A 12,788-nucleotide genomic window follows, 5' to 3' on the forward strand; every position below is an offset into this window, starting at 1 on the left:
GGATTTATCTCATATCATGTTTTGTACCTTTTATGGTATTTTTATGCTTTTAAACTCGTTTTATAATTGCATCCATATGTCTGGAGACTGTCCATGGAAAATTTTGTTTTTTTGCAGTGTGCATCCGTGAATGCATCACATGACCCGTTAATCTTCAGTGTATTTCCGCGTTCACGACGGCCGAGCTGTTATCAATGACTCTCCATGGGGGTGTGCAGGGTTTTACTTAAAGCATCATTGCTGTTTTCATCGCCCTGGCCTCCGGTTGATGCTGAGGTCTCCGCTCTGAATGAATGAAACCGTGATCATCTGAGGGTTTCCTCCTCCTCCTCCTCCGCCTCTTATTCTCCATCGAGCCTGTCGTCAACCAGCGCGAGCGAGCTGGGGGGGAATTCGGGGAAAGGGAGCCGTGGCGCCACGCACCGGCCGACGGACACCCCGCCGCGACGCGCCAACAACATGCTCACCCGGGTCAAGTCCGCCGTGGCCGGATTCATGGGTGGAATAATGGCCGGGGGCAGCTCCAGCGGTGGGGGCAACCCTGGTTCCGAGTTGCCGCTGAAATTCCCATATATGAGACCTGAGTTCCTCGGCCTGTCCCCGGATGAGATCGAGTGCTCCGCGGACCACATAGCCCGGCCCATCCTCATCCTGAAGGAAACCAGGAGATTACCGTGGGCCACAGGATACGCTGAGTAAGTATCCCCGACGGCTGCTGCCCTCAAAGCGGCTCCTGTTTTCTTTCAAATGTCATCAAAAAAGGTATTTGATATAAAGCATCTTGACTGTCAGTCAGTCTGTGGAGGCCCAGGAGTTGTAGGTGTTCATCCCAGCACTTCACCTGAGAAATGTGCTCATCCTCAGGTTGAAATAAACAAAAGGTTAGAGCTGCTCACTCTCTGATAAATACAAAGCCCAGAGTTGGAGCCAAGCTGCACCTGTTGTGACCTGCATCCATCTCCTGCGTGGTTTTGAATCCACGGGGCAAGCCTTTTGCACGCATCCTCCAAGCGTTTAGTAGCCCACCACATTCAAATCGCGTGCAGTTTAAAGTGATGACGGCAGTCAAGCTGGTTTTCACGTGCAAGAAGGTACTACACACTCTCCCAGCAGCATCAGGGTATTAGTCTACAACTGTGCTCAGTTTATGGCAGGCTGTGTGTCAGTGTGTGATTGCATGTCACCAACCTCTAGATAAACTGTAGCAAACCGGTTCAGCAAGATGCAGCCTCCTGCTCGGGCTGTCCAAAGTCCAGACTGATGACTAGTCTGTAGATGCATCTAAGTGAGGAGGTTGTTTCTGTCATAGCTGCCTCCATCCGCATCTACATACAGAAGTATAACAGTGAAGCATTTGTGATTATGTAATCATGCCACATTTTGCACAGCAATCTCACCTTTGTAGTGACACTCCTCCACAATCTGATATAAAAACATAGAAAACCCTGTGATACTGATGGTATGCCCCAAAAATAATAACTCACTTTCAAGCGTAGGACAATTGTAAGTCTTGAAAAGCTGCACAAGAATAACTTTTAGCATCATGCTACAGTATGTGTCCTGAGATGTGTTGTTGAAAGCCTTGATGAGTGAGCTGAATATGACATATTGTTTTGTACATACATAGTACCCAAAGCTGTTATGTTTTTTTTTTTTTTTTTGGTGTATTAAAACATGAATGAAAAAAAATCATTTAGTTACTCATTTTGAAAGTGGCATGATGGAGCTCTTAGGAAACCCTGTCAGTGTGTGGTAGGTGTCTACCTGTGGCCGTAACTGGACATTCATTAACAACTGTAGTGTTTTGCAAGAGGTATCCTGGGGTGCCACAAACAGCAGGGAGCTCTTAACAGATTAAGTGATTCTCTGAAGTTATAATCACCCCGCAAATGTATAATAAATGTACAGGGAGTTGCCGTGTGATACTGATGGAAGGTCAGCAGAACGACCTCAGCTGCTATACGAGAAGGGCAGCGTGACTACGATGACTTTTACTTAAATGTCAGCAGTCAGTCTCTCCTGTTGGTATTTCACCACCATGGTATTTGATATATATACTGTAGCATCTCATTGTGGTTGTGTGTCTGCTGCAGTCGAACACGTCAGCTTAAATGATATGACAAACACATAGCAGCTTGCTGCCGCTGCATCCCTTCCCAACCTTGTTAATGTATCACAAAAGTGAATTCCTAGATACGAATCTCTCTCTCCACCCTGATAGCGTGAATGTGTGTCGCTGACATTTCACAATAAGGTACACAAAAGCTCGAGGAGTCAGCAAGGAACAAATCCGGAACTTTGCCAATTAATCAGTATCACATACAGTTATCACATAGTTCGTGAATTACTCTGTAGATAAAGATGAGCAAAGGATGCCACTGATAGTGTTAATGAACCACTGTCTGATAATTGTTCCTAGATATCTATGAATCTACCACCTTTACTTCCTTACTACTTAAATGTCAGTCGATATATTTGTGTCCTTAAGTAAAGCGGAGCATTATACTGAGTTTCTAGTAAAAACGCATCATAACATTACTTCATGACATTGCTAGTGCAGCATAGTTAATTGCACAAGGCAGAATAAAACACTATCAACATGTTCAGATTATTTAGCACTGAACTATGTTGCATCTTTCCACGCTTGATGCAATTCTGTTTAATTCAAGAACAGATTACATTTGAAAACATTTTAATTTTTGAATCTTGTTAGGTTGCTCTTTCAATGACATTTTTATACTATTAGAAATAAATGATTTCTTCCTCTCTTGTCAGGCACTGGATTATAATAGAATATTACAGCTAAAGCTTGAGGGATTTGGGGAATACTGAGAGATATTCCTCAATATGTGTCTAGCTCACTACTCTGTTACCCATTTACTGTGAATAACCAGAGTTCTCACTCACACTCAACTCGCACTGACACTCAGCGCTGGCATGAAGTGTCTCTTTGGGACCGGTGTGGTTAATGAGTTCAGCTCATATCAGCATTTATCTGTAATTAAAACCTCCTGTGTTGTCATTACAGCAGCCGTTTTGGCTTTCACCTCTCCTACCTCAAATGTAGTCTCTCAAACTCGCTATTCTTTACTTCCCACAACCACAGATACTCACAACAAACAGGGAATTGATTATCCTAAAACATTTTCTTTTTTTAATTAACAATTTGAAGACAAGTCAGTCATTTCATTAAATCTTTTGTTGAAGTCCCCCTAACCACGATTGTCCAATCATAGGACAAACTAGAATGGCTCTCTGCAGAGCGCAACCCAAACAAGGCCAAACAAACCTAAACATGTCTGTCAGGTCCAGATTATTGTCTGCATCTGCACCAAACTGTACAAAGTCATAGATCTCAAGACCATAAATATGTGTGACTTTTTTACATCAAGATCCATGCATTATTTATTGAGAAATTGAAGGAAGTGTTGAAAAATGCCCAATCTTGCAATGTTAAGGAAAGTGGTTAAAAAATACCTGCATCTGCCTTTTTAATTGGATCTGCACCAAAATTTTTATGGGTTCTTCCCTGATCCATGTCCCATCCCTCCACCAAGTTTGGTGTAAATTGGTTCAGTGCTTATAACAGGTGAAAACATAACCTTGTTGGTGGAGGTAATGACTATAGCCTGTCAACCTACAGTAGAAACCGACCATTACTTCCGAGTCCAAAGAGCATTAAAAAAGCCCTGTTGCATTAACACATCTACTGTGTAGTATTTATCCACTATGTGGAAGTTCCTGGATGCTATTATATCAGAGTGATGGGTAACGTTGGTGGCTCTGTCCTGTTTTTATTGGATTTGAGGACATTAGCGTAGCCTTATGTTAGCCAAACACAACAGGCTCCTGAACCTAAAGACATTTTCTCATGTAAGTGAAATAAGTTAAACATATGGTTAAAAATATAAACAGTAAACAGCTATCCCCTGCCTTGCTAATACATGTAGGCCTATAATCATATTTAGCCGCTGAATTCTTATCAAAAACTGGTGAGGATACTGACTTTTTGCCTACGACATGTAGCTTTATTCTGAGTTTTTAGTACAATATCATGAAGCTTCACTATCTTTGCTTTTGTTTACCCTTTTACAGGGTTTTTGTTTTTAAAGAGTTGAGAGGAAATATTAAAAAGTCAGAGACAACGCTTCAACCGACTGATGGAGCAAACGCTAGCATAGTTAGCTAGCTAGATGCTGATGTCTGCCAGCAACGGTTATTTCAGTGGGCAAAATCGATGGTCCACAGCCAGAACTGAGCAGGTGATTTGTCTAGCTATGTCTCAAAATCAAAGGACCATTGTTTCAAAAAAAGCAAACATTTTTTAGAGGTTAATCTTTCACCATTATCAATGTAAACTGCTTATGCGCCATTTTACTGATGTGTCTCACAGTCCCATTAGAACTACATAAGGAGATATCTAAACCCATCCATTCTGACATTGCATTTAAACTCATATTTTGTATTTTCTTATCTCATTCTTTCAGGTGGTAGTCTTCCAAAAAGTCCTAATCTAGTACTTTTTCTTCAGGATTCTGGTCATGATTGCACTGTTTCTGTATTTAACTTGTAGCCGTTTCGCTGTTATTGTTCCCTCCATGTTCCAAGTTAAACAGAGGCAAAGCTTTCAACCATTGTGCTTCACCAAATAATTATTACATCCTTGGGGCCAATGTCTGGCCCAGAATCTGTGGCTGAGGGTAGAGAAACAAAGATGGCATTAGATGTCTGACAATGGAGGAGAAATTAGGTTTTGTTCCTAATGGGAGGAAAGGTAATTGTTCCGAATGAAACAAAAATTTGATTGGCAGGGAAATAAAATGACTATCATCCCTCCTGCAAATGGTGAAATGAGGACAAATGAGTTGCAGGATTACTCCCAATCACAAGCGCACAATAGCACCAGCTGCACCTTTCATGAAACACAGAAGGATTATTAAATTAAATGCACTGTAGTTATGAAAGATGAGAATTGCTTTTGCTCATAGTTTTTACATTCAGGGTTCAAAAGTTCACATAAACATATTTTTATCACGGTCACTACAATCAGCAGCACATGTTTGTACTCATAGACACAGGTCATCTCATTACGGTGTTTGTTGACAATAGATTAGATGAAGCCGACAAAGGCTTCCTGGACTTGTGTGTATCAACAAGCTCAAAAGCGGTCCATGTGTCATAGCGTTTTATGGCCATAATGACTCAGAGGGCATTTTCCACTGTAATTATGGCTGCAGTGGTAACACATTAGGTTTGAAAGCAGAGTTGAGTAATCAGAGTGATATCCAGCCCCCTAGACATAATGGCTTTTATACTATGCATGCATGATGAACGACACATTATAACCAAAGTAGTGCCAGCTTTAGCTTAGGAGCTTCCTTAATAGCACAAGCCATGGCAAACAGTTTTTAAACACTTTCTTTTAATGCACATTGGTTGTTCTAAAGAAGGGGAAATATTGTTTGAAATGACTTACCATCAGTGTCCCTATTATTTTCTTGATTTGATGGTTTGGTCTGTTAAATCCAAAAGGTGCAGTCTTCTGATAGCTTGTTTTGTCTAATGTTGCAAAACCCAAAGGTCAACAGTTCTTTGTCATATAAGAATAAAAAATGCTGCACACAAGATGATTGGCATTTTTACTTGAATAATTACTTTGTTGATCAACTAATCATTTCAGTTGTATAGGTGGGGCACACATTCATGGTTTCAGAGGCTCTATGGACTTTAATAAGATTTCAAATAAAATGTAACTTTTTAACACCGATCAGACAAGAGTGTCATAAGAATACACACGCAAAAAAACTCAACTTGAAAGGGTTCTTCGCAGCTTTACACTGTCAGATACATGGGCCTTTATTAATGTGGTCTCCTCCCATTTAACCACTGCACATTGTGAAGATGACAAGGATATTCTTTCCAGCACTGTCCCTCCACTTCCATCATCTCTGTCTTGAAACCCAGATGGTGTCCAGTCAGGTGCAACGGACAGCAACACGAGACTTTCAAACACATTTTCTCTCTCTTCCTCCTCGTGCCTCTCTTATATTAATGTTTTTATTTTACACACAACATGAATATAAGAAATCAGAACAACAAACATTTGCTATGATGAATAAATAACAGCAGAAAGTCTAAAATATATTTCAAAACACATAAATGCATATATTCTTACATACATAGGAACTTAGACACACATGTACATGCATGCACTCTCACTCTGCTCTCTTCATTGTTCATTGTTTTTTCATGAAGCTCTTTCTGTCTAGGGTTAACAAGCATTTGAGGCTAAGAACCAGACAATGATGCTGCCTTGCAGAAAACATCCAACAGTCTGAGTCTATAAATAGACATGCCAATTTCTCAACTCACAAACACAGACATGTACAACAGCCTCTGGAGATGTCTGTCGGACTTGTCAGTCTCATTGGAGCTGTCGTCACAATCTCACCATCTTCGCCAAGTATTGGAAGCCCTATCACATCAGCTGTCATTAGCTATTGTTCTGCGGGTTTAGTGAACTTTGAGAAGGCCAGTAAAAGCTTTAGTGCTGCAAATTTGTTTAATTTAACACAGAAAAGCTATGTGTGTCATTTTTAATGCAGGAATGTTTACTCAGTTGAGTAAACAGGAGTCCTAAGTAAGCCATGCTAGCAGCTCTGTGAGGCTTATCTTAGGCTAAGTACCTTTGAACGAATTGCTAACATCAGCATGATAACATGGTCACAATGCTGACAATGCTAACATACTGATGTTTAGCAGTTATGATGTTCTCCATGTTTGTTATCTTAGTGCGTTTGTGCTAAACACAAAGTATAGCAGAATATCTAATGTTATTAGTTTTACAGGTTTTCGGTCATAAACCAGTCCAACATTGCCGTCCCAAGATAGATATTAAGGAGTCATTCCAGTGTTAAGACTCAGTGTTTATGATTTTGAAAAGTTTTAGCCAAGCTAAAAGATAAGCGTATATGCATCTAAATCAGTATTTCCTGGTAGTGTGTAAAAGTCTGGAGAATCATCATTTTGATCATGATCATTCTAAACCCTGGACTGTGTATGGGTGTGCACAGGTTCCCCTTCCAGACTGACCATGTGTTTTGTCCTTTCTTCATGCAGACACATGGGGGATGCGTTCATACATAAATGCTAATTCAACATGTCAAAATTAAATCCCCCTTTCAGTACCATGAATAGTGCCACCTGGCCAGGCCTGACTTAGATTTCAATATTTAATAAAAAATGAAATACCACATGCTGTTAACATAAAAATACATAGGCTATTGCAAATGGAAAAAGTCCATGTTGGCCGTCCGACCAATGGTGTAACGTCATCACTCACTCACGAAGGAGTTCCCAAATGTAGAGCTGGCCTGTGGCCTATCAGCCCATAAATTATAAAAAATTAAATTAAACTGTCAACTAAATAGATAAAACTCGACAAATCCAAAGTATTAGAACATTTCTGTGACTTTATTTTTTGTGGTCAAAACATTCTGGGAGCTACACATATGTCTTTGACTCATTACCTGAGTGTACTGGCCATAGCCATGTTAACAGTGTGCAGTCACAGCACAGTTAAAAAAAAACTAAGATAATTGTTGGGCATTTTCTTCATATATCACAAAGATTCTGGGCAGTGGATAACAGGTAGCTTCCTGTTCCACAGGAAGACAAAAGTGGCAGAGCAGGAAATAAAGACATCGTATTATGTTTATGAAAACCACATAGTTACTGTGTGGTTGGCCTTAACTGTTACTGGGTCATCGCATCATCTCTCTTTGTGGTCTGTCGTCTGCCTCCTTAGATGAGGGACAAATAAAGCTGAACATAACCCCACACACAAACACACACCTGTGGGCGTGTATGTCCAGTCTCACACACAAACAAAGACACACTAATTCACCCAGAAGCGACTGTCCCGAGGCATCAGGACACTCCCAGCAGAGCAGCACCACAAACAAGCGCTTACCCTTTGATCTTCATCGGGAACATGAAACATATGAAGCCAGCTGCTTCACTAGGTGAAAAGAGAGAAACCTCAGGCTGTGGCTCTGACTAATTGTTGTGATCCTGCAGTGAGCCATAATAACCATGAAAGACTGCAGCACCGTTTCATCCGATAAAAAGCATCTGAGGTCGGCTTTCATTCAAACGCTTGTTCCGGACCACAGCACACTGACTAATCACAGCCATTGGTGCATCTGTTGCTTGTAGCAGAATTTTAACTGGAGAAATAAATGCCAAAAGTATATTGGCAAATATATTTTTATGTAAGAGGACGCCTGAATGGCTGTAGCCTAAAATATGACTCAGACTATATATATACCATGCTCACTCCTTTCCCTCCTCCCACAGGGTGATTAACGCTGGTAAGAGTGCGTTGAATGAGGACCAGGCATGCTGCGAGGTGGTAGTGGCCAGAAGAAGGCCGATGAGCTACTGCCCTCCCTCCACGCCCAGCAAGACCCCCACCGCCAAGAGACGCAACTCCCTGCCCAACGGAGAGGGACTCGGGCTCCGCGTGGAGCAAAGCAAGCCGGGAGAGGTGGGTGTACACATAAACACAAACAAACACTTGTTACGCCCCACCTTTGTGCGGCCCTATGGGGTGAACAACACACCTACCAGTGACCCAAATAAGACTCACAAGACACCTCTAAAATAATGAGGGTTGTATTTCTGAAGGTTTTTCCTTACTTATAGTGTGTTATATAGGTTTGCGTGCATGTAAATGGTCTCCAGAGTCACAAGGATCGACGTTTACATCAAAGAGAGTAACTCTGTCAGGGTAAAAACACAATTTTCCTCTTTGTATGAAACGCCTCGTTGGGGGTCCAGACATCACTGGTCCTATTGAAGTCAATACTTCTCTTGGTGCTGCCCACCTGCAAGCTTGGCTCACCCCCCACACAAGGCACAGCACATAACTACTTATGGTGAAGAGTTTTCATTAGTTTTGTAGCCATGCTGAAAAGACTTAATTTCTTGTAGAAACCTACTTAATTTTTCCAATGTTCTCCACTGCTCCAAACATTATAGTGTGAGCCTGCATTTCAAGGAGGACTGCTTCAGAAACCGCGCACAGTTAGAAGCTTCATTTTCACAACGGTTATTTCTGTATTTCACACTTGATGTGGCCGAACAGGGGAATCAGCCTCACAGCCTGTCGCTCTGCATTGTTATGATCATGTTAGTAAGAAGCAGCATATAAAAGATATTAAAACGTTTGTCAGTGTTGACATGCTGTACCTCGTTAGCGCAGATAAGTTATCCACAGTTTAACCGCTGAGTTCATTTTTCAGTAAGTATGCCCACTACGTTAAATTCATTCAGATTTATGGCATTGTAAACCAGTAGGAGGTGAAGCGGTGGAGGCTCCCTACCTGACGACTGAATATTATTTATATTCCTTTAGTCCGGAAGTGTCCATACATAAAAAAAATCTAAAGGGGTTCTTATAGAAATATTCCAATTTATGTAATTTATGTAATATTGTCATCCGAAGTTTGTTCACACAAGACGTGGTCCTCTTTAACATAAATATGCAAAAACACCAGAGCCTTTAACCCTTCATTCCCAGGCCAGGTGCATCTCATGGAGTAATCAGGAACAGCCTGGGCGGAGCTACAGGGGAGACAGTACCACCAACACATGCTGCCATAACACACACAATTGAATGTATAATTATATGTACACAGGCTATATGCAGGGTGCACATATATTGCAGTTTTGTACACAGGCATACACAGGAAGCAGTTACCTAACAGTTGGAGTTCATGTTCACATTAAAGCCCCTAAAAAATGTGGTTAAATCTCTTTAACATGAAATATTCCCTTCTAAATGCACAATTTAAAGAAGAGGAATAGTTTGACATTGTGAAAAATATGCTTACTAGCTTACGTGCCCAGAGTTAGACGAGAAGCTCGATGCCACTCTCACATCTTTCTGTTAAATAGGAAGCTATAGCTAGGAGACAGTTAGCTTAGCTTAGTATAAAGACATGGAAACATACATAAGCGAGTAACAAGAAGAGCTCGTGGTTTTACACTGGGATGTGTATTCGAATTTGTACAGATTAAACACGTGAGATATAATTTGTAGATTATTGAGCTCACGGGTGCTTGGAGGCACAGTTTCCAAACTTGGCTAAGCTAACGAGTCTGCTAGCTGTAACTTCATATTTAGGTGTCTACATGAAAGCGATCTTTTTCATGTGACTCTCTGTCGGTTCATAGCAAGCATCAGCTGAAAACAGGACTTTATTTGATAAAGAATGTGTATTGAAGGTCAGGTAATACCAAGCAGACAAAGGCCTGAGAGAGAGCCTTGTGCTGTTCCTCCCTACAGACAGACATGAAGAAATGAGATGGACAGAATGAGTCATGATGTCTTCTCCTGGGTCTCGCCTCTCAATAATGACTCACGCGTACCACAAGTTCAACCAGCAGCATTAGTTCACCTTTATCTAATCAAACTATTAGAATAATAAAATAAAAAAAGACGTTATCTTAGCTGTGTATGGTGTGATGAGCTGGAGGATGGTTTCTGTATTTGTGATGCTTTACACATAACACAAAAATGAAACTTAAAACACTGTCTCATTACTTGACTATGTGTTTAGTCACTTATTTGACCAAGGGAGAGACCTCAGCTAAGTTTCCATCCACGCCCTATTTCCACTGTATTAAAGTACATTCATTGTTTTATATTATCTGGGTGTGGTGTAAGTTTAGAGCCAAATTTCTGGAAAGGCATGGAAATGCTCTTTCTGTATGTGTGTGTCGGTAGATATTAGTCTGAGATGTTTTCCAGTGACACTCTTCTGTTAAACTGGAACAGCACTGGTGAATTTGGCTCTGGTTGCTGATCTTCCTGTAGATCCTCTGCATGAAAATTGCAATTTTTTCCCTGAAGAGCTTAAAAAATTATAAACCCATAATTTTGCTGCTAATTTCCCGTGTTTCTATGCACTGATCATTCTATATAAAATAAATAAATATTTTGTATATTGTGTCTACAGGACAGTGAAGGACTGGTATTCCACTACTGGGCCTTGTTTGATGGTCACGCTGGTTCAGGTGCGGCGGTTGTCGCCTCCCGCCTGCTGCAGCACCACATTGCCTGCCAGCTCCAGGCCGTGATTGAGATCTTGCGCAACCTGGCCTACCCACCTCCCACTGTGCTGGGGGAAGAGCCTGACAACAACCCCTACCTCCAGGGAAGCATCCCAGGCCCTCACCGCGCCCTGACCCGGGCTGCTTCGCTGCGCGGGGCCGCAGGCGCTCCTGGTTCCCCATGCAGCACGCCGCCGCCGCCGCCTCGCTTCTTCACAGAGAAGAAGATCCAGCACGAGAGCCTCGTGATAGGAGCCATAGAGAACGCCTTCAAAGAGATGGTGAGAGACAGCTGCAAAGTCACGATGTGCAGTATCTGAATCCGCTCATCCTGATCGGTCCTGAAAGCTTTCACACTCACTGGGCGTCACTCTGTCATGGATCATTACTTAACATTTGGATTTTGGCTGATGCTTTTATGTAGAGAAATGTCCTGTGAAGGTTGCAGAAAAGTTTTCATTATCTTCTTGCAGGGATCAGTTGTCTGACCTCACAGTTACAGACGAGCCTATCATCAGCATTTTTACCACCTGTGTTTTTACGGCCTTTATTCTAAGTTCCGCTCTAAAAATATGCACATTATGTTTTTTAGGTCGTGTGATAGGTGTGATTGATAACACTAATGGCGGCTGTATTCCTATTACAGGAACAAGTCGAAATATCTGGCATGAAAAAAAGTCTGTCTGTCTTACTCACTTTCATGGGTCTGGTGACATTTTTCCCACGGCCTTGATCAGTTTCATTCACTCAAAATGCAGTGATATAATTAGTCAATTAACTGATTATGACAGCAAATTAATCTGCGACAATTTTGATGATCAATTAATGTTCTAAGTAATTTTTTATGCAAAAAAAAAAAAAAATCAGTGGTTCCAGCTTCTCAAATGTGAATATTTGTGAGCTTCTTTAGCCTTTCTCGACAGTCTGTTGAATATCATTGGGTTTGATGAGATAAAACAAAACATTTCAATATGTAAGCAGCTTTCTGACATTTTCTTTACAGCTAATTAATCGCCTTAAGAAACAATGATGATAAAAGCGGCTCTACACAATTTGCTCTCTGTAGTCTGTACTGACTTTCACCAGCTTTGCTTTGAAGATGAGGCACATAAAAACATGGCAGAGGTCAGGATTAAGCAATAAAATGGGGTCAAAAAAGATGAGTCGCACTTGAGATGTTCTTTGTAGTTGACTTGGCTTTAATCTGCTGAGATGCATCTTCAGTCCTTGAGTAATTATCCTTTTTAAATGCCGTATAATTAAATAAAGCGGACCTCTCCACGAGCGTTATACTGTCAGTTGGATAAAAATCCTCACAACAGCTCAATTGAAAGACATGGAGTCATCTCACTTGTCAATCAACACTTAAACGCATCACATGTAAATTAAATGTTTCTGCAGCACCCACATACAGCACACCACCATTGTGTATGCAATAAATATTTACATGGATACCGAGCAGATATGGAAATTTAGATAGAAGATGGAGCCAACATATGCATGTAAGTACAGAAGCTCCACCAACACACACACACTTTGCAGAGATGCACACGGACCACAACCTTAAGCATCTCTGTTCACAGTTTATTTAGACAAACTGGCATCTGGCGTCGAGAGAGCTGGCTTATGAAAAGATGGCTCCTGGCTAAATACCACTCAACCGTACACAT

At 41.3% G+C, this 12,788-nt stretch overlaps 1 protein-coding gene across 1 annotated transcript in view; it reads left to right on the forward strand.

The window, feature by feature from the left end:
* Nucleotides 1-37: 37 nt before the first annotated feature.
* LOC130163778 (protein phosphatase 1H-like) overlaps nt 38-12,788 on the forward strand; it is a 29,187-nt gene continuing 16,436 nt past the window's right edge. The window contains exons 1-3 of the mRNA XM_056368153.1: nt 38-695; nt 8,359-8,548; nt 11,025-11,399. Coding sequence (XP_056224128.1) covers nt 460-695; nt 8,359-8,548; nt 11,025-11,399 — 801 coding nt within the window. The 5' untranslated portion in view covers nt 38-459. The remainder of the gene's footprint in view (nt 696-8,358; nt 8,549-11,024; nt 11,400-12,788) is intronic.

Source organism: Seriola aureovittata, chromosome 22 (assembly GCF_021018895.1).
Source record: "Seriola aureovittata isolate HTS-2021-v1 ecotype China chromosome 22, ASM2101889v1, whole genome shotgun sequence".
In the NCBI taxonomy this organism is placed as follows: Eukaryota; Metazoa; Chordata; class Actinopteri; order Carangiformes; family Carangidae; genus Seriola; species Seriola aureovittata.